The sequence below is a fragment of the Ovis aries genome, chromosome 3, assembly GCF_016772045.2.
Source record: "Ovis aries strain OAR_USU_Benz2616 breed Rambouillet chromosome 3, ARS-UI_Ramb_v3.0, whole genome shotgun sequence".
NCBI classification, from domain to species: Eukaryota; Metazoa; Chordata; class Mammalia; order Artiodactyla; family Bovidae; genus Ovis; species Ovis aries.
The window spans coordinates 68655887-68678325 of NC_056056.1; the positions used below are offsets into that span (position 1 = coordinate 68655887).

General features: G+C 35.3%; 1 protein-coding gene across 14 annotated transcripts in view; it reads left to right on the top strand.

Annotated features, from left to right (window-relative positions):
• Positions 1-22439, top strand: part of CCDC88A (coiled-coil domain containing 88A) — a 120676-nt gene that overhangs the window by 14952 nt on the left and 83285 nt on the right. For all 14 annotated transcript variants that reach the window (XM_042246141.2, XM_004005941.5, XM_042246142.2 and 11 more), the window contains exon 3: positions 17418-17526. In XM_042246141.2, the coding sequence (XP_042102075.1) occupies positions 17418-17526 (109 nt within the window). The remainder of the gene's footprint in view (positions 1-17417; positions 17527-22439) is intronic.

Sequence of the window (22439 nt, forward strand, 5' to 3'; positions counted from 1 at the left end):
TGATAGTGTGGGAGTGAAAGCCATACTAGTTAATAAGTTGGTCACTGATCGAGGAAAGTACCTAACTGCACATCAACTCAGTTTGAGGTTTCTTGAGTCTCTAGGGTAACTGGATCTGGAGCATATACTGCCCTAGAATACTGATTTAGACAGACTCCTGTGACCCTTTCTGAAGGCTTAAGGGCAATGGATGAAAGTTCCACCGCTGGTCGGTGATGCCCGTTGGTACTATATAAACAATTTCTGTTTCAGTGACTCGCCATGTGGTTGATCACTGAGTACATGAAGATTCTGTTACTTTATGAAGGCACTGATTAGCATAATACTAAGTCCTCAGAGTTCCATAGTCAAGAACAGGAGTTGATTAGCCTAACACAGTGGTCTCAAAGTGAGACCAGCAGATAGCTGGGAGTCTGTCTGGTTGTCTCTCAAGTCAGAATTATCTTCATAATAATATTAAGATAGCATTTGCTTTTCTTACCCGTGTTGCAAAAGCAGTAATGGTAGAAGAGCAAGAGTGGGTAAAACTGCTCACATCTTAGCATAAATGGTGGAGTAGCACCAGACTGTGCTTAGCACCAGACTGTGCTGGTGGTCATTATACTTTCCACACTATATACTTACATATGTACTTATATTCTTCACACTATGTATTTGCAGTTAAAAAGAAATCCAGCTTTACTTTAAAATGTCTTGATAAAGTAAAATTTACCTTGGTTAGTCTTGACTCTTGAGTGTGTGTCTTTTTTACATTCTAAAGGACAAAATGGGAAGTATGCCTGAAACACTTTTGTTGTATAATGGGGTATGGTGATTCTTTCAAGAAAAAACACTCATGATTTTTTGAGTTGCAAGGCAGAGCAAGTCTCTGTTTTGTGGAACACTGTTTTTACTTGAGAGAATGACTGATGGGCAAACTATAGTTATTCAAGCTTGAGTTCTCTGCAAACACTTTGTCAAAAATGAATAAAGTGAGCCTATCACTTCAAGGAAGATATCTGATACTATGTGTTGTCGGTGATAAGACTGAATTACAGAAATCATGAACTTGGTAGATTCTCAATATTTAAAGACTTTTCTGGTGAGACTGGAGGTGATAATAATGTAATTTTAAAATATTAAATAATAAAATGTGCAATGTTGGGAAGATCTGTGTAACTCAGTGAAAACAGTATGTTCAAAATGACCGGTGCTTGGTAAGAAATCATGCGTATGTAAAAGATCCATTCAACGTGTCAGATAAACCAGTAGATTTTAATGTTATAACAGCAAGACAAGTTCATTGATAAGGGCTCGAATTCCAGATTGTGTCCAGCCTTTTAAAAAAGTAGCATTTCACTGAATTTCGATAGTATCAGAGAAGAATATCAGTAATTATCTGAAAGGACTATTAAAGTACTCTTCCTTTTTCTGATTGCATGTTTGTGTAAGGTCAACTTTTTTCATATACTTAGAGCAGAATAATGTGTCACAACACATTGAATGTAGAAGTGGATTTAACAATTCAGATGTCTTCTACTAAGCCAAACATTAAAGAGACTTGAAATTTACAAAGTTATGAAAGAATGTCATTCCCTACTAAAATTTTTTTTATTGGTTTTGAAAAGAATACTTGTCATAAAAATGCTCTTTATGTTAATATACAGTGAGTTTGTTATTCTTAGACTAACAAATTACTTTTTACTTCCTAATTTTAATATCTAATATAGTAAAATATAGATAGATATAACACATAAATAAGAGCTCCTTAGAGTTATCAATAATTTTTAGGAGTGGAAAAGACATCTTCAGACCGAAAAGTTAGAAAACTGCTAACCTAATATTTGAAGAGCTCATGTTGTCTCATTCTAACAAGTAAGGGGTGTATCTTTAGTCATTTTATCCAATTCAGATAAAACCAGAGTTAAGTGTATTGTAGTTTTATTCTCTTTGGGTCCATTTGCGATTTTTAAATCAGAGCATTAATTCTGTTAAGGGAAGATTGTGCTGTACTGCTAGCTCAGTCTTGGGCTAACTAGAAAATATCAGATATTTCTTCAACTTTTGAATCTTACATTCTCTATCTTAAGTTATGAAAGTGTTTTAATACATGAAGATGGTTGGGGCTGTGTCCATAATCTCAGTGTGGCAATTGTGTGTCACATACCTCTCCAAGAATGACTGTTTAATCATTGTGAAGATCAAATTAGTTAAAATGTGAAAATGTTTTATAGATTCATAAAAGATTATATTAATACTACATTTTATTATTGGCCATCGTGCATTATGATTGAGTTTGTGGGAAGGGGGAGATGCTAAGGTGAAGGGATACTTTCTCATCAAGACAGTATGGTACTGGCACAAAGACAGAAATATAGATCAATGGAACAAAATAGAAAGCCCAGAGATAAATCCACACACATATGGACACCCTATCTTTGACAAAGGAGGCAAGAATACACAATGGAGAAACGACAATCTCTTTAACAAGTGGTGCTGGGAAAACTGGTCAACCACTTGTAAAAGAATGAAACTAGATCACTTTCTAACACCGCACATGAAAATAAACTCAAAATGGATTAAAGATCTAAATGTAAGACCAGAAACTATAAAACTCCTAGAGGAAAACATAGGCAAAACACTCTCCGACATAAATCACAGCAGGATCCTCTATGATCCATCTCCCAGAATTCTGGAAATAAAAGCAAAAATAAACAAATGGGATCTAATTAAAATTAAAAGCTTCTGCACAACAAAGGAAAATATAAGCAAGGTGAAAAGACAGCCTTCTGAATGGGAGAAAATAATAGCAAATGAAACAACTGACAAACAACTAATCTCAAAAATATACAAGCAACTCCTGCAACTCAATTCCAGAAAAATAAACGACCCAATCAAAAAATGGGCCAAAGAACTAAATAGACATTTCTCCAAAGAAGACATACGGATGGCTAACAAACACATGAAAAGATGCTCAACATCACTCGTTATTAGAGAAATGCAAATCAAAACCACAATGAGGTACCACTTCACACCAGTCAGAATGTCTGCGATCCAAAAATCTGCAAGCAGTAAATGCTGGAGAGGGTGTGGTGAAAAGGGAACCCTCCTACACTGTTGGTGGGAATGCAAACTAGTACAGCCACTATGGAAAACAGTGTGGAGATTCCTTAAAAAATTGCAAATAGAACTGCCATATGACCCAGCAATTCCACTGCTGGGCATACACACCGAGGAAACCAGAATTGAAAGATACACATGTACCCCAATGTTCATCGCAGCACTGTTTATAATAGCCAGGACATGGAAACAACCTAGATGTCCATCAGCAGATGAATGGATAAGAAAGCAGTGGTACATATACACAATGGAGTATTACTCAGCTGTTAAAAAGAATACATTTGAATCAGTTCTGATGAGATGGATGAAACTGGAGCCGATTATACAGAGTGAAGTAAGCCAGAAAGAAAAACACCAATACAGTATACTAACACATATATATGGAATTTAGAAAGATGGCAATGATGACCCTGTATGTGAGACAGCAAAAAAACAGATGTGTATAGCAGACTTTTGGACTCAGAGGGAGAGGGAGGGATGATTTGGGAGAATGGCATTGAAACATGTATACTATCATGTAAGAATCGAATCACCAGTCTATGTCCGATGCAGGATACAGCATGCTTGGGGCTGGTGCATGGGGATGACCCAGAGGGATGTTGTGGGGAGGGAGGTGGGAGGGGGGTTCATGTTTGGGATCACATGTACACCCGTGGTGGATTCATGTCAATGAATGGCAAAACCAATACAGTATTGTAAAGTAAAATAAAGTAAAAATAAAAATTAAAAACAAAACAAAACAAAAACCGCTTAGTTCCCTGATACCTTACTACTTGGATAACCCTAAATGTGATGATATTTTTCCAGTTAATATTTCATAAAGCTATCATTCTGGTATATGTGCATTTGAAATTAAATATGCAAATTAGTTATTTCAGAATGTTTCAAGATGACATGTAAATACTATTCATTTATGTTTTATGTGATATATCTCAAAATTTAAAAAAAAAAAAGCCCTGTGTACCACTAGCTTTAAATTAGAATGGCATTGTCAAAAACATGAGCACATGTAGTTGTTAGGCACCAACACTAAACAGATGGTCCAAGAGGATACATAACAGGTTTGCAGTCTGGGTAGAAGAGCATAAAGCCATTAAAACTATCAGATTTCTCTTTTTCATAGATAATAGTCAATGAATAAATAAAGATATAATCCTCGTTACATAAGGACCAAATCTTAGAATATTAGTTGCAGAATTGCTAACTTTTCCTTCCTCTTTTACTCTTAATTTAAAAATTACTGTATGCAGTGACAGATAATACTATAGCCTGTTTATTGAAATTAATGTATCTTGTCATAAGTAGGTCATTTATAAATGTGAAATTGCTTGAGGCAGTCTTTTACTGCCATGTTGCATTTAACTTGTGGCTGGACAGATTTGAGCTATACTTATATTGCTAGGCTATTTGCCTCTCTCAATTTTCATCTTATAAGAGGAAACGGACAGTTTGAAATTACGTTGAGTTAGAGATAGCTGTGTATGATTAGAAAGGTACTTCCTCACATATTATGTGTGTATCATTCAATAGCTCATCTTTTGTTTTAGAAAAAGGTTTTTTCAAAGATAGTCTTTTTTTTTTTTTAAGGTGTGCCTTCAAAAACTTAAACAAAACTTCATTAATTATGACTCTTTCTGAATTAATCTTTGTTTAGCATTTTAAGTATTAAACATGAAGGAAAAACAGGATTTTAGAATACTGACTAGACTACAGTTTCTTTTCAGAGATTTCTGGACTTATAGTAAGTATGTTTAAATTGCTACACTGTGACCCCTGTATCCTGTAAAGAAATAAACCTTAAAATATATAGTGGGAGTGGAGTCCTTTCTGTCTTTCATAGAATGCATACTTTTTACAGAAGAAATGTTTTATATTGTTTTATTTTCTTATGTTTATGCATAGTATCACACATCTTGTAACTCTGAATCGCTAGCATTGAGTGCCACATCTATGACCTGATATTTTCCCTAAAAGTAAATAAAAAAGCTTCATGAAACAGCATTTTTTGTATCGTTTCCCTCTTTAAAAGAGTTTTCTACATGGTTAAGGTGAGGTAAGGTGGTGAAGTCGCTCAGTCGTGTCTGACTCTTTGCGACGCCATGGACTGTAACCTACTAGGCTTCTCCGTCCATGGGATTCTCCAGGCAAGAATACTGGAGTGGATTGCCATTTGGTTAAAAGAATTAGTTAATACCAAAAGGTTCACAGTGAAAAGCTATAATCTCTGCCCTAACTTAGCCACATTTAATTTCTGTTCCCCGGAGTAAAACTTTTAACTTTTTTAAAAAGTAGTTTCCTCTGTCACTTAGCCCGGAATATAGTGAGAATATACCTATCCTAGTATTTCTTTTTATTTTTTTTACCCTAGTATTTCTTGATTTATCCCTTTCAGACAGTATCTACTAACTTCCTGATAATGGTAGGTGAGATTTTAGCTTTTTTTATGTCCCATCTGTTTATTTTCTTACACTATCCTTCTAATTTATTGCAAGTTAAATCAGTAATCAATATTCATATGTAATGTTTTCTTCAGAGCCAGGTAGCGTATCCTTATTATATTTTTCTTTGTTTAAAAAAAATACTTCTTTTCCTAAAGTTACTAATTTTCTTAAATTGCATTATTTTCAGTAGATCCATCCTTAAATGTTTAATAGCGTTTCATGGGAATTGAGATTAAGACTTTTCGGGCAGTTTCACCTGAGAGAAGTCTCTCACATGAAGAGATGACGTTCTTGGGGTCAAAAGGCCTGTTTTCAGGGTCCTAACATATGTCAGTATGACCCTAACTCAAATTAAGCATGAATCAAATGGGAAACCCAAGCCTTGTAATTGAAAGTTTATTGCTTTCACTCCATGCCTAGAGTGCTTAGCAGTTACCGCTGTCTCCAGTTCGGAACTTTATGGGTAGACTGTGATGCAATATCTAATGATTCTAAAGCAGTAGGAAATTTCCAGTTCTGATTGATTATTAAAATAACTTCCCAGAGGTACAGTGTAGATTAGAAACTGAAATTGAGGTCTTGAATACCTAGGTATCAGCCAGTTCTTACCAAGGAATTACACTATTCCTTTGAAATCGCTCATGAGTGTACTAGATCTACTCCATCTAGTATCTTGTAGGATCTACTGATTATCTGGAAACCCCCTCAAATCCCATGTTAATCATAGCAAATATTTATAAACATAAAGCCACTAGAAAACTTTCACTCCCCTGTCTTTTAAGACCCCTGTTGAAAGTGAGGTTAATTTTAGGTGTTGAAGTACTTTCTGTAAATTTTTCAAAATACTTTCTCTAACATCTCTTAATTGCATATTTCCTATTTTCCTAGATTTCTAAAATAATTTCATCTGCTATACTTAGTGTATAAAAACTGGACAGTTCCTGCTCTTTATATTCAGAATTGTTTTAATTGTTATACACAGTCTTTCTCAGAGGCTGAAGAAACGATATAGAACTTAAATATTTTTTTCTGCAAAAATTTCTTAAAAGAATTTGAGCAAACTAATATTCTCAATTCTTAAAACTTGCTAATTCTTGGAGAAGAGCTTTATGCAAAGGAGACTATAGGCCTTTCTGGCAATTTAATAAATTTTGAAATATGAGTAATGTTGGACATAAAATATTAACAGAAACTTGTAAGACTTAAGTTTAAAAGCACTTTAAGAACACAGAGAAACTTGGTAACAACTCTGTGAATGCAAAGATAATATTTACATTATAAAATTAGTTAAAGTGGGAATGAAATAACATGTGTTTATTGGAATATTATGCATCTATTCCAGAGTATAATCTGAATTATGTATTGTCATGTAACAGTGGGCTTGTACTGTATATTTGTCGGATTTTGGGTTTACATACCTCTTCAGTAGTACTACTAAAATAGAATTTCTTAAATATTTTTCATCTGAATTAAATACCTAGATTTTTAAAGAAAATAGTACTGTAATGAACTGGAGAGGCGAAGGAAATGAATCTTCTTTAGTTTAATTAATCACTATGAAAACAATCAGGAATATGCTCAAACAAAAAAGCAATGATTTATTGTACACATGGATTTTATAGATGACATTGCCAAAACCATTTTCTGTTGGTATTGTCTTTGTTTTCTTGAGTAAGAGAAAAGATTGAAAGAGAGTAAAGGGAAGAATCTGTGACAGCCTAGGCAAATTACTACTTTGGACTTCAATTTTCTGATTTATAGTGAAACTAGATAATCTCTAAAGTATTTTGGGGGTCTAAATGTTATCATTTAGGAGATAGTTATAGGTGAGAGGTAATTTAAGAGAATTCAAATACAGAATAAGGAAAATAGAAATCACGGAAGAAGACTAGAGAGAAAAGATACTTACTGAATGTCTGTGATTACAAATGAAATTGATGTACCTGTAGTATACCTAACATTTTTACTGAGTTATTCCTACAGTCTTTTCTCAATTACAAATGTACTTTTCTCCACAGTGATACCTTGATTAAACTAAGCTCTTATACATTAAGTAGATTGCCGGGAGAAATATCAGTAACCTCAGGTATGCAGATGACACCACCGTTATGGCAGAAAGTGAAGAGGAACTAAAAAGCCTCTTGATGAAAGGGAAAGAGGAGAGTGAAAAAGTTGGATTAAAGCTCAACATTCAGAAAACGAAGATCATGGCATCCGGTCCCATCACTTCATGGGAAATAGATGGGAAAACAGTGGAAACAGTGCAGACTTTATTTTTTTAGGCTCCAAAATCACTGCAGATGGTGACTGCAGCCATGAAATTAAAAGACGCTTACTCCTTGGAAGAAAAGTTATGACCAACCTAGATAGCATATTCAAAAGCAGAGACATTACTTTGCCGACTAAGGTCCGTCTAGTCAAGGCTATGGTTTTTCCTGTGGTCGTGTATGGATGTGAGAGTTGGACTGTGAAGAAGGCTGAGTGCCGAAGAATTGATGCTTTTGAACTGTGGTTTTGGAGAAGACTCTTGAGAGTCCCTTGGACTGCAAGGAGATCCAACCAGTCCATTCTAAAGGAGATCAACCCTGGGATTTCTTTGGAAGGAATGATGCTAAAGCTGAAACTCCAGTACTTCGGCTACCTCATGCGAAGAGTTGACTCATTGGAGAAGACTTTGATGCTGGGAGGGATTGGGGGCAGGAGGAGAAGGGGACAACCGAGGATGAGATGGCTGGATGGCATCACTGACTTGATGGACGTGAGTCTGAGTGAACTCCGGGAGTTTGTGATGGACAGGGAGGCCTGACGTGCTGCGATTCATGGGGTTGCAAAGAGTCAGACATGACTGAGCGACTGAACTGAACTGAATATAGCTACAGTATGTATGTGTAGTATGTAACTTACTGACAAAAAGTATACCAAGTTAGTTACATAAAACAGGATTTTCCCTTCAACTGTCTGAATTTTTAACCATGACTTGACCTTACTGCTGTTTATCTTTTGTCTGCCATGGCACGTAATCTGACTTCTGTGATATAGTCTCCTTGTTTTTGTGGATAACTAGTTCTGGTTGGTACCTTTATCTAAGAGACCTACTTTTCCACTTATACATCCTTTTGCTTTGGGCTATTCATTGTTCATTATTTGCTTTAAGAATAAGTCAGTCACAAGTGAAATTTAACTTACTTTTCTATTATTCTTGCTTGTTCTGTATGTCTCAAATTGTGGTTTAGAACTGTATTATTCAACTGATATTTGGGACACAAACCTTAGTAGGGAGTGTCTACTCGAGTCTGCCAAATGACTTTAGCTTGGAGAATGTCATCTCGTAACTCTTAATAGTAAGCAACAATTTTTAAAACTCTTTGCTTGCTATACATCAACATGAATCTACCATGGGTATACACGTGTTCCCCATCCTGAACCCCACCAATACAATATTGTAAAGTAATTAGCCTCCAATTAAAATAAATAAAATTATATTAAAAAAAGCCTCTTTGCTTGGTCTCAGATCATTTATTGTTCTTACCTATTCAAACATTTGCTTAGGATATATGCTGATTGTAGAGAATAATAAGATAAGGTCCCTGCCGTCAGGGAACTTACATTCTGGTGAGAAAGTAAAAGGCATAAAGGCAATTAGTACTGGAAAACCTATAATAGAATGATGTACCAAACATGGGAATAGTAGTTACACTATGGGGTGGGGCTGATGGAGTAATAGTCTAGGATCGTGAGGACAATTCAGTGTTAAAGATGTAACAATGTAATATTCACTACATTAACACATTAAATGAGAAGAATCACATGGAAGTCGATATTTGAGAAATTCACCAATTAAGATATTAAATAGGATTAGGAGGGAACTTAATTTGAAGGAGGGTGTTGATCAGAAAATGACAGTGAACATTAGGTATTTATGGCAAAACATTAAAAGCAGTCTCATGAAATTTGAGAACAAAATAAGGATAGCTCTTATCTCCATTATTATTTGTTAACACAGTAAGTAAAAAACAGAAATGAGATGTACAGTTGGAAAGGAGATAAATTGTCATTTACTTACATTTTTCAGCTAGAAAATCCAAGAAATGAACTGAATAAACTAAATTTTAAAAGGTGGTTAATCAGAAGTGTAATATACAAAAACTACAGTTTTCCTATTACACACTAGCAGTGACCAAGAAGATAGTGTGATAGAAAACAAACCCATTTCACCAACAAAAACCCAAGGGAAAAAAAGCCGACTTAAATATGTAAATACCATTGTGCATAAATTTAAAAAATTTACTAATGTGAATGTATCAAATTAGTTATTAATAAAATCCCAATAAATCTCAACAAACTTTTTCATAGAATCTTAATAAATATCCTAAAACTAATAGAAAAGAGCAGCAAGTGTGACTAAGCAGGACGATATACAAAACAAAAACAAAGGAGAACTTGCTCTAATAGAATCACGATGGCAATAAAGCCATAGTAATATTTAAAGGGTTTTAATGACACAGGAATAGACAGATGGGTTAAAGAAACAGAATAGATGCCAAAAGTACAGCCACATTTACAGGCACACTTAGATAGAAATCTAGCATAATCATAGAGATCAGTGGAAAACAATAAGCTCTTTAGTAATTGGTGTTGGGATCATTGATTTTCAATATGCAAAAACTATAAATTACATTCTAGAGAACCTGTAAGAGCACCAACAAACAGGATTTCTAAAGATAAGAAAAATACACAAAAATTTACTGTATTTACATATCAGTAGTAATCTACTAGCAAATATACTTTTAAAAATTACATTCATATTAATAGCAAAAACTGGAAGGAATTTATGAATGTAGCTAATAAAAGCCCTTCCTAAAGAAAATTAAACTGGTTTTATAGTAAAAATTTTTAGTAAAAATTAAAAGTGGATCATATCAATGATTTATGTGCAATTAAGGAAACAGTCAACAAAATGAAAAGACAATCTATGATAGTTATAAAAGAAGTTATATATTAATAGATTATGATCACTGATAATTATGAGGAATCATAAGTGTATAGTGATGTAAACATACATAAATTAAAGATAGATGTAAATCAGATTATTGACATAGTTTCAAAGTATGTCTTCACAAAATAATTTCAAAAGGAAAATAGTGACTACCATGGAGAAAACTGGCAGGTACCAGTTTAATCAAGTGATAAAAGTGAATATTATCAGTAATGGGATAAAGTGAAATCATGTACCTCGTCTTAGCATGCACTGAGAAGATCAGAGCATCTCTTCTGCATTTCTCCTGTCAAAGATATGTAACCTGAACTTAATTATGAGCAGTATACAATTTAATCAGACAAACCCAATTGAAGGACATTCTATAAAAAATTGGCCTATAACTGGCCTATAACTTTTTAAAGTACATAGGTCATGAATTTCAAGGAAAGATAGAAACTGTTCCAACTGAAAGAGACTCGGGATTGTAATTCAGAATACTGAATGCAAAGTGTGGTTTTGAGCTAGACCCTTTTCCTATAAATCCATTCGTAATTGGAACAAATTTTAATGGATTCTAAAGATTGGATGATAGTAATTACATGATTGTTAATTTCCCAGTTTTGATAGTTACATGTGTTTGTACAAGATAAATACTAAAATGTGTGTGGATTCTTGGGTATCAGACCATCAGTTTATTCTCAGGTGGTTTAGGAAAAAAACTGTATTGTCCATGTAACTTTTTTGTTAATCTGTTGCCCCTTAGCTCCTTTAGTCTCCTTTGTTCATTTCAGGTATTTTTTTTTATTTTTTTCCCTGTGTTTTTTTGAATTTGTGTGTGTGTGTCTTCAAATTCACTGATCTTTTGTAATAGTTTCTTATCTTCTATTACACAAATAAATTTTTCATTTCAGATATTATATTTTTTAGCCTTAGAAGTTCCATTTGGGTTTTTAAAAATATGGGCCAAAGAACTAAACAGACATTTTCCAAAGAAGACATACGGATGGCTAACAAACACTTGAAAAGATGCTCAACATCACTCATTATCAGACAAATGCAAATCAAAACCACAATGAGGTACCATTTCACACCAGTCAGAATGGCTGCGATCCAAAAGTCTACAAGCAATAAATGCTGGAGAGGGTGTGGAGAGAAGGGAACCCTCTTACCCTGTTGTTGGGAATGCAAACTAGTACAGCCACTATGGAGAACAGTGTGGAGATTCCTTAAAAAACTGGAAATAGAACTACCTTATGACCCAGCAATCCCACTGCTGGCCATACACACAGAGGAAACCAGAATTGAAAGAGACACATGTACCCCAATGTTCATCACAGCACTGTTTATAATAGCCAGGACATGGAAACAACCTAGATGTCCATCAGCAGATGAATGGATAAGAAAGCAGTGGTACATATACACAATGGAGTATTACTCAGCCATTGAAAAGAATACATTTGAATCAGTTCTAATGATGTGGATGAAACTGGAGCCGATTATACAGAGTGAAGTAAGCCAGAAAGAAAAACACCAATACAGTATACTAACACATATATATGGAATTTAGAAAGGTGGTAACGATAACCTTGTATGCAAGACAGCAAAAGAGACACAGATGCATAGAATAGACTTTTGGACTCTGTGGGAGAGGGAGAGGGTGGGATGATTTGGGAGAATGGCATTGAAACATGTATACTATCAAGTAAGAAACAAATCGCCAGTCTAGGTTCGATACAGGATACAGGATGCTTGTGGCTGGTGCACTGGGATGACCCAGAGAGATGCTATGGGGAGGGTGGTGGGAGGAGGGTTCAGGATTGGGAACTCATGAAAACCGTGGCAGATTCATGTCAATGTATGGCAAAACCAATACAGTATTGTAAAGTAAAAAAAAAATAGAAAATAAAGAGCACACACACACACAAAAAGTAATGTCTCAAAATAAAAGATGAGATAAGGGAAAATTTTGCAAATCAAAATAAAATATAAGACTAGGATATTTTTCTTTTTTAAAGAAAAAAGATGTAAAAGAGAGGGATACATTATAAAGCATTGAACATGCAGTATATAGATAACAGGAATTCCTGAGATAGCCAAAACAAGGGGTTAGAACAAATAATAAAATTAAAAAAAATAAATAAAAGTAGTTAACTTTTCTTTCATATAATGTTTATTTTTTAAAAGTTCTTTAGTATATTCATAGTAGCTCTTTTGAAATACTTGTTTGCTGTGTCCATTGTCTCTTAATTTCTGGGTCTGTTTCTGTTAACTCTTTCCATTTTCTTTCCTGTTCACAAATCACATTTATTTATTTGTTTTGCTTCTTTGCATGTCTAGTAATTTTTTACTTTATGTTGGACATTGTGATTATTACATGGTGGGGTCTAGATCTTGTTCTTTAAGCAGTCATGAAGTTTGTTTTGGCAGGTTTTCAAGTTACTTGCAATCAGCTTGATCCTTTCTTTTCTCTCCTTTTTTTCTTGCCCCACCACATGGCATGCGGAATCTGAGTTCCCTGACCAGGGTTCAGTTCTTTGTCCCTTGTAGTGGAAGTGCAGATTCCTAACCACTGGACTGCCGGAGAATTCCCAGCTTGAGCCTTTCAATGCTTGTTTGCAAAGCTTTCTAAGGAGCATCTGGAATAGCTTTTACTCAACTGCTAGTTTAGTTGCCAAGACATGATTCTCCTGAGGACTCTACAGATGCTCTAGGTATTTATTCTGACTGGTCAGAGCTTAAATTTCTCTCTGCATTCTGTGAGCTTTGGGTGTTACCTAGTTTCCAGCTTTTCTGTACTTGTCCTCTGCTCAGCCTCCTGGAGTTTTAGGGTGCATATGTACAACTCAGTATTTAGTCAAAATCTTGAGGGCATATTTTGGGAGCTCTTTGTTTATATAGCTTCCTTGTCTCTGGTTTTCTTTTCTGAAAATTTCAGTTTTTTAATTCCCTTAAATTCCAAACTTTGTCTCCCTGAGTTCAGTGAGACATGGGCTACCCCTCCTTATGTCTCATTCTGGAAAGTACTTACTGCTTCATTAGAGCTTTGCTAGAGATTATAGTCTTGTATTATTTGCTGTTCAAAGTCTGAAATTAGTTATTTTGTATGTTTTGTCCAGTTTGTAATTCTTTATGGCAAAGGGCAGATTTGATGCTGTTTCTACCTATATGATGTTTTAGCTGAGTTTTAATTGTATTATTTTCTCATCTAGTACTATGGGCAATCTCAGTGTACACAGTTGAGCTGATCCAGTATCAGGGATTGACAGTGTGAATGTGATAAAAAAACAGGATTAGTGTTGAGAGTGCTGGCAAGAGAATAGTTGAAGTAAAGCAGCAGTTCTCACTGTATAGTTTGAGGGTCCTTTCAGAGAGTCCCTAGGCTCTGTCTACTTTTAACTAAATGTCTGTGTGAGGCCGATTTCTTTTTATATATATATATATATAATTTTTTATTGATTTATTTTTGGCTGTGCTGGGTCTTTGGTGCTGCATGGACTTTTCTCTAGTTGGAGTGAACAACTGCAACTTGTGGTGGTGTGTGGGCTTCTTACTGTCTTGGTTTCTTTTGTTGCAGAGCATGGGCTCCAGGCATGGGCTCCAGGCGCATGGGCTGCAGTGGTCGCAGCACATGCGCTCAGCAGTTGCAAGTCCAGGGCTCTAGAGTGCAAGCTCAGTAGTTGTGGCACATGGGCTTAGTTGCTCTGCAGCATGTGGGATCTTCCCATACCAGGGATTGAACCCATGTCTCCTGCTTTGACAGGTGAATTCTTTACCACTGAGCCACTGGGGAAGCCTCTTATTTCTTCATATACATGAACCAAAATAACACAAACAGTAGATGGAATGCAGAAGCAAAGATGAACATCAGCCTTCCCCTTTTTTTTGACATTAAGGTAGATATCAAAGAGATATTTAAAAATAGTAAAACAGTGCCAGTCCTCTCAGTAAAAATTTTTTTGGTTTGGTGTTTATAAGCATGTAATGGGTTTATTTTTTTTTTAATGAGTCAATAAGTAAACAACCGTGAAATTTTCTGTTTCATTTTCTGATATGGTAAATACTGATAAATGTAACCCACAAAGTAATTGCTGAAATAAAGCACCATAGAGTGCTGTCTAGGGAAGGAACTGAAGGCATCAGGTACAATAGACTGTGTAAAAAAGGGAGGGATTAAGGAATGAGAAGTTTCCGTTCAGTTCCTATTCTCCGTTGGGTAAGTGTCAGTCTTCTCTGCATTCTCATGTGGAGGTACCTGCACTTAGAGTCTGTAACCGTGGGTTAGTACTCTGTCCTAGCAACTTCTTAGATTCCTGCTTTATGATACTACACACTCAGCCCTTGCATAGGGACATTTCACCTGGCAATGTTTTTTTCTGGCTTGACCTCCTTGTCCTAATGAGGAACTAGATCTTTGCTAATGTTCTGGCATTTACTTAAATTTCCTATTCTTTAAAAAAAAAACTTTAATTAAAAATTTTTATTTTCTTCACCTTTATTGACTTACAGTTGACAAAATTGTAATCATTTAAAGTGTACGTAGTGGTGGCTTTATGTATATGTACATGTGAATGAATTCCCACCATCTAATTAAGTAATATATCCATCACCTCACATTTTTAACCGTGTGTCAGAACATTTAAGTTCCACACTCTTAGAAAATTTCAATTATTTAATATAGTGGTTGCCATGTTTTTCATTATATCTTCAGGCCTTATTCATCTTATAGCTAAAATTTCAACCTTTTTACCAACCTCTCCCTCTTTCCATGCAACTCTCCATCCCAGATGCTGGCAAGTGTTCTTCTACTATTTCTATGAATTTGACATTCTTTTAAAAATTATTTTATTTATTTTAATTGGAGGATAATTACTTTATTGTGAAGGTTTTTGCCATTCATTGACATGAGTCAGCCACAGGTATACATGTGTCCCCCGATCCCGAGCCCTGCCCGAACCTCCCTCCCCACCCTGTCCCTCCAGATTGTCCCAGAGCACTGGCTTTGGGTGCCCTGTTTCATGCATCGAACTTGGCACTGGTCATCTATTTTACATTTGGTAATATACACGTTCCAGTGTTATTCTCTCAAATCATCCCACCCTCGCCTTCTCCCACAGAGTCCAAAAGTCTGTTCTTTACATCTGTGTCTCTTTTGCTGCCCTGCATGTAGGATCATTGTTACTGTCTTTCTGAATTCCATATATATATGGATTTGTGTTTCTCTTTCTGACTTATTTCACTCTGTGTGAGTTTGAGTGTTTTTTTATGTTTCATGTGTAAAGAAGAACATGCAGTATTTTTCCATCTCTGTCTAGGTTATTTCACTTAGCATGACCCCTTCAAATTTCATCTATATTTTCACAAATGGCAAGATTTCCTTCTTTCTCATGTCTGAATAATATTCTGTCTGTGTGCATGCTAAGTCACCTCAGTCTTGTCCAACTCTTTGTGACCACGTGGACCATAGCCCACCAAGCTCCTCTGTCCTTGGGATTCCCCTGGCAAGAATACTGGAGTGGGATGCCATGTCCTCCTCCAGGGGATCTTCCTGACCCATGGATTGAACCTGTGTCTCTTAAGTCTCCTGCATTGGCAAGCAGGCTCTTTACCAATAGTACCACCTGGGAAGTCCCTCTATCTGTATGAACCTGTGTGTGTCTGTGTGTGTATTTCATATGGTTTTAATCCACTTATCTGTTGTAGGACATTTGGGTTGTTTCTATATCTTGGCTATTGTAAATAATGCTGCAGTGAATATGGGAGCACCATTATCTCTTTGAGATCTTGTTTTTTATTCCTTTGGTTTTTATACCCAGAAATGGGATTGCTGGATCATATGGTAGTTCTGTTTTTAAGTTATTGAGAAACTTTCACAGTAGCACTAATGTATTCTCAACAGCAGTGCACAAGGGGTCATTTTCTCCTCATCCTCACCTACCCTTATCCCTTCTCTTTTAATAACTGTGATTCCAACAGGTATGAGGTAATACTTCTTTGTAGTTCTGATTTGCATTTTCCTGATTCTTGTGATGTTGAACACCTTTTCATATACCCATTGACCATCTGTATGGTATTTGTTTTTCTTTTTTTTTAAATGCCTCTTCAGTTCCTCTGGCTATTTTAAAATCATTTTCACTAGTGAGGTGTATGAGTGCTTTGTATACTTTGAACATTAACCCCGTTAAAGAAATGATTTGTACATATTTTCTCCCATTCAGTTATTTATTTACCTTATCATCTTTTACTGTGTCCTTTGCTGTCCAGAAGCTTTTTAGTATGATGTAGTCACACCTGTTTATTTTTGCTTTTATTGCCTTTGCTTTTGGTGTCATTGAATTTCTTTCTTAACCATGTCCTATCTTTTATTCTTTTTCAGCTTCTGCTACTTCACAATCATTCATTCCTTTGCTTTTATTAAATCTGCAGAGTTTATCCAAGATGAAAGTGATATCTTGTGTCATCACTTCACTCTTTAATTTCTCTGGGACATTGCCTGCTCAAGTATAGTCCTCGTTTGCCACTGAGAAGAAACAACATTTATTGATTATTAGTCCAAATTTACATTATTGATTTAAACAGATTTATTTTGGGTGGTGGAAATATATATATTCAAAGAAAATAAGTTATTCATTTCAGAAAAAATGAGACAAAATGAGAATGAAGTGCAACATCTGACTTATATTTTACCACTGTCTGTGAAATATCAGATACATTTATATTAATTAAAACTACAGAATACATGTCAAAATAATCATGTGTCCTTTTGGATCATCTATCAATGAAGATGAATACACAGTTTGTTTATAGAAAAAATGTATTACATGATTATTTTTAGTCATCTATAAATTGATAGGTATATTTCAATATAATTTTTAAAGTATTCCTTTTCTTATTTCTTACAGTAATCCTAAATCAGAGAGTCAGAGAGTAAATAAAAAAGTCAACAATGATGCTTCACTTCGAATTCATAATCTGTCCATTTTGGTGAGACAGATAAAATTTTATTACCAGGTAAGTAGTTCTTTTTTTAATCTAATATTTTAATAACTGCTTTCATAATCACATTTTTGTGTTGTTTAGTATTAGTCACCTAATATATACTAAAGGCTTATTATATGCCAGGTATTGGTCTATTTGTTGCAGGTAGAGTAGTCATAACACAGTTTGTTTCTTATGGAGTGTGAAAGATATAAACATGTACTTCATAATTATTAAATTTACAAATAATTATTGTTTTATGATTTTTTAAATTTCCTGATAATTTGTATAGTGAAACACTTTAGGTGCAAATCAGTTTCGCATTGTGTTATTATTTTGGAGAAATTATACCATTTATAATTGTTTCTACATGTCTTTCTATCTACTGGTTTAAAATTTTTCACCCTACGTTGGTTTTTTCTGGAAACTGCTCTTGAAATTGTACCTTTTATTCTTTTCATAGCAAGGGCCAAAAGTAATCAGTAGCTTACTCTTTTTATGCAATAGTATTATGACCGAAGTTCAGTTCGGTTCAGTTTAGTCGCTCAGTCGTGTCCGACTCTTTGTGACTCCATGAACCAGAGCACGCCAGGCCTCCGTGTCCATCACCAATGACCTGAGTCCACAAAACCCATGTCTATTGAGTCACTGATGCCATCCAACCATCTCATCCTCTGTCATTCCCTTCTCCTCCTGCTGTCAATCTTTCCCAACATCAGGGTCTTTTGCAATGAGTCAGCTCTTCGCATCTGGTAGCCAAAGTATTGGAGTTTCTGCTTTAGCAACAGTCCTTCCAATGAACACCCAGGACTGATCTCCTTTAGGATTTACTGGTTGGATCTCCTTGCAGTCCAAGAGACTCTCAAGAGTCTTCTCCAACACCACAGTTCAAAAGCATCAATTCTTCGGCTCTTAGCGTTCTTCACAGTCCAACTCTCACATGACCACTGGAAAAACCATAGCCTTGACTAGATGGACCATTGTTGACAAAGTAATGTCTCCGCTTTTTAATATGCTATCTAGGTTGGTCATAACTTCCCTTCGAAGGAGTAAGCGTCTTTTAACTTCATGGCTGCAGTCACCATCTGTAGTGATTTTGGAGCCCAGAAAAATAAAGTCAGCCACTGTTTCCACTGTTTCCCCATCTATTTGCCATGAAGTGATGGGACTGGATGTTATCATCTTAGTTTTCCAAATGTTGAGCTCTAAGCCAACTTTTTCACTGTCCTCTTTCACTTTCATCAAGAGGCTCTTTAGCTCTCTTCACTTTCTGCCATAAGGGTGGTGTCATCTGCATATCTTAGGTTATTGATATTTCTCCTGGCAATCTTGGTTCCAGCTTGTGCTTCCTCCAGCTCAGCGTTTCTCATGATATACTCTGCATATAAGTTAAATAAGCAGGGTGACAATATACAGCCTTGACGTACTCCTTTTCCTGTTTGGAACCAGTCTGTTGTTCCATGTCCAGTTCTAACTGTTGCTTCCTGACCTGCATACAGGTTTCTCAAGAGGCACGTCAAGTGGTCTGATATTCCCATCTCTTTCAGAATTTTCCACAGTTTGTCGTGATCCACACAGTCAAAGGCTTTGGCATAGTCAATAAAGCAGAAACAGATGTTTTTCTGGAACTCTTTTGCTTTTTCAGTGATCCAGCAGATGTTGGCAATTTGATCTCTGGTTCCTCTGCCTTTTCTAAAACCAGCTTGAACATCTGGAAGTTCACAGTTCACATATTGCTGAAGCCTAGCTTGGACAATTTTGAGCATTACTTTACTAACGTGTGAGATGAGTGCAATTGTGCGGTAGTTTGAGCATTCTTTGGCATTGCCTTTCTTTGGGACTGGAATGAAAACGGACCTTTTCCAGTCCTGTGGCCACTGCTGAGTTTTCCACATTTGCTGGCATATTGAGTGCAGCACTTTCACAGCATCATCTTTCAGGAGTTGAAATAGCTCCACTGGAATTCCATCACCTCCACTAGCTTTGTTCGTAGTGATGCTTTCTAAGGCCCACTTGACTTCACATTCCAGGATGTCTGGCTCTAGGTGAGTGATCACACCATCATGACTATCTTGGTCGTGAAGATCTTTTTTGTACAGTTCTATGTATTCTTGCCACCTCTTCTTAATATCTTCTGTTAGGTCCATACCATTTCTGTCCTTTATCGAGCCCATCTTTGCATGAAATGTTCCCTTGGTATCTCTAGTTTTTTTGAAGAGATCTCTAGTCTTTCCGATTCTGTTGTTTTCCTCTATTTATTTGCATTGATTGCTGATGAAGGCTTTCTTATCTCTTCTTGCTGTTCTTTGGAACTCTGCATACAAATGGGTATATCTTTCCTTTTCTCCTTTGCTTTTTGCTTCTCTTCTTTTCACAGCTATTTGTAAGGCCTCCTCAGACAGCCATTCTGCTTTTTTGAATTTCTTTTTCTTGGGGTTGGTCTTGATTCCTGTCTCCTGTACAACGTCACAAACCTTCATCAGTTCATCAGGCATTCTGTCTATTAGATCTAGTCCCTTAAATCTTATTTCTCACTTCCACTGTATAATCATAAGGGATTTGATTGAGGTCATACCTGAATGGTCTAGTGGTTTTCCCCACTTTCTTCAATTTAAGTCTGACTTTGACGATAAGGAGTTCATGATCTGAGCCACAGTCAGCTCCTGGTTTTGTTTTTGCTGACTGTATAGAGCTTCTCCATATTTGGCTGCAAAGAATATAGTCAGTCAGTGTAGACCATTTGGTGATATCCATGTGTAGAGTCTTCTCTTGTGTTATTGGAAGGGGGTCTTTGCTATGACCAGTGTGTTCTCTTGGCAGAACTCTATTAGGCTCTTCCCTACTTCATTCTGTAGTTCAAGACTAAATTTGCCTGTTTCTTGACTTTCTACTTTTGCATTCCAATCCCCTATAATGAAAAGGTCGTCTTTTTTGAGTGTTAGTTCTAGAAGGTCTTGGAGGTCTTCATAAAACCGTTCAACTTCAGCTTCCTCAGCGTTACTGGTTGAGGAGTAGACTTGGATCACCGTAATATGGTTTGCCTTGGAAACGAACAGAGATCATTCTGTCGTTTTTGAGATTGCATCCAAGTAATGCATTTCTGACTCTTTTGTTGACTATAATGGCTAATCCATTTCTTCTAAGGGATTCTTGCCCACAGTAGTAGATATAATGGTCATCTGAGTTAAATTCACCCATTCCAGTCCATCGTAGTTCGCTGATTCCTAGAATGTGGACATTCACTCTTGCCATCTCCTGTTTGACCACTTCCAGTTTGGCTTATTTCAGCCATTCCCTGCTACTGTTTTTAAGCTCTTCTTGTCTTGTATTTTAGTTCTTTTTAAACCCCATTAATTAAATGTTGAGCATACTGTTAAATAAATCAATTTGATCAAGTCACATAGTTTCCTTTTTTTCCGCTACATGTTTTCTGTTGTATCTCAAATCTGCCCTGATATTACTTTCTTCCTGAAGTACATCCTTTAGTTGTTTGTGTGGAAAAGGCTTGTTGATAGTAATGTTTATCAGTGTTTGTCTAAAAATGCATTTCTTTCATCCTTTTTCTTAAAAGATAGTTTTGTTGGGTATGTAGTTATAGGTTAATAATTACTTTTCTCTCAGTGTTTTGCAGGCTTTTATTTTTCTCTCTAAAAGAACAAAAAGGATTCTAGAACTACATACTCAAGAAAATCATAAAAAATAAGAAAAAAATAAGAACAAGGAAACTAAAAATTACAATTAATTTGACATTTGTTTAAGTCCATTTAGCTGTTATATACTTGGCTAGAGCATATTTTATCTTGAGATAACTTGCTTTTAACTTGAAAATTCACTTATTAAATACTCCCAAACTCAGTATCATCTGTTGGAGTAAGTGATTGTAGCAGTTTTTGACACTTATTTTTAATATTCTTAACAATATTTACATAATATTTTATATGTATTCTTTATTGTGTTCAGCATATGCTAAATATGTACTTTTCTTTAAATGTGTGCATATTTTTGGTGTTAGTTTTTTTAAGAACTAGTGAATATAGTACTGAGAAAATTAGTATGTATCTGTAACAAATAGATAAAAGATCAATTCTAACTAGCCTCCGGTATCATGCTGTTCTTTGACTATAGGAAAACACTTATAGTGAAAATCACACAGTTTTTTAAAAGCAATACAAATTAGGTTTTCATGGTTATTTGCTTCTTTGTCATAGTATTAAAGTAAAGAATGATTCAGAAAGAAATAACAAAAAATTATTCCTCAGCAGCTAGTATGTCTGAATGTGTAGTGAAAGCCCAATAGTTAAGCACTTATTAGTATTTAATATTGCAAAGATTCAGTATTACCACATTACAGTGATCAATCTGTAGTATCTTTCTTCCCAGACCCTTTAATGGTCATTGTTGGTGGTTATAATGATAGACGTGGTGTGTTCTTTCATTTGCTCAAAGAACAGAAGATGCATCTTGGGTATATAAATAAAATGAGTAATTCGGAAGCATTCAGTTCTTTCTGAATCATTCTCTACCATCAAAATTTGTATATATTCTTGTCACAAAAAGTTTGACAGAAATCAAAGGGAGTGAAACATCTGTTTTTGATAGGAGATAAATAATGATTCACTGAGGAAGAATCATCCACTTTCATGAAAATGATCATAAGATAGGATTTTTAATGAACTAACTAGCTTTCTTAATTTTACTCTCAGTTGATTTTTTTAGTTCGCTTAGAAGTAGTAAAAAACAAAACAACAAAAAGTACACATACTTGAATTTTTATTAAAGAAGCTTGTTTAATTATCTAATACCTAAAATTCAGTTCAACTTGGACATTGTTGTTTTATGGACATCTAATATTATAATTATAGTTATTTAAGTCATTAACTTATAGTTAAAAAAGATTTAAGACTTTAGTTACCTTTTTTTTCACATTTTGTAAGCTTTTTAATTGC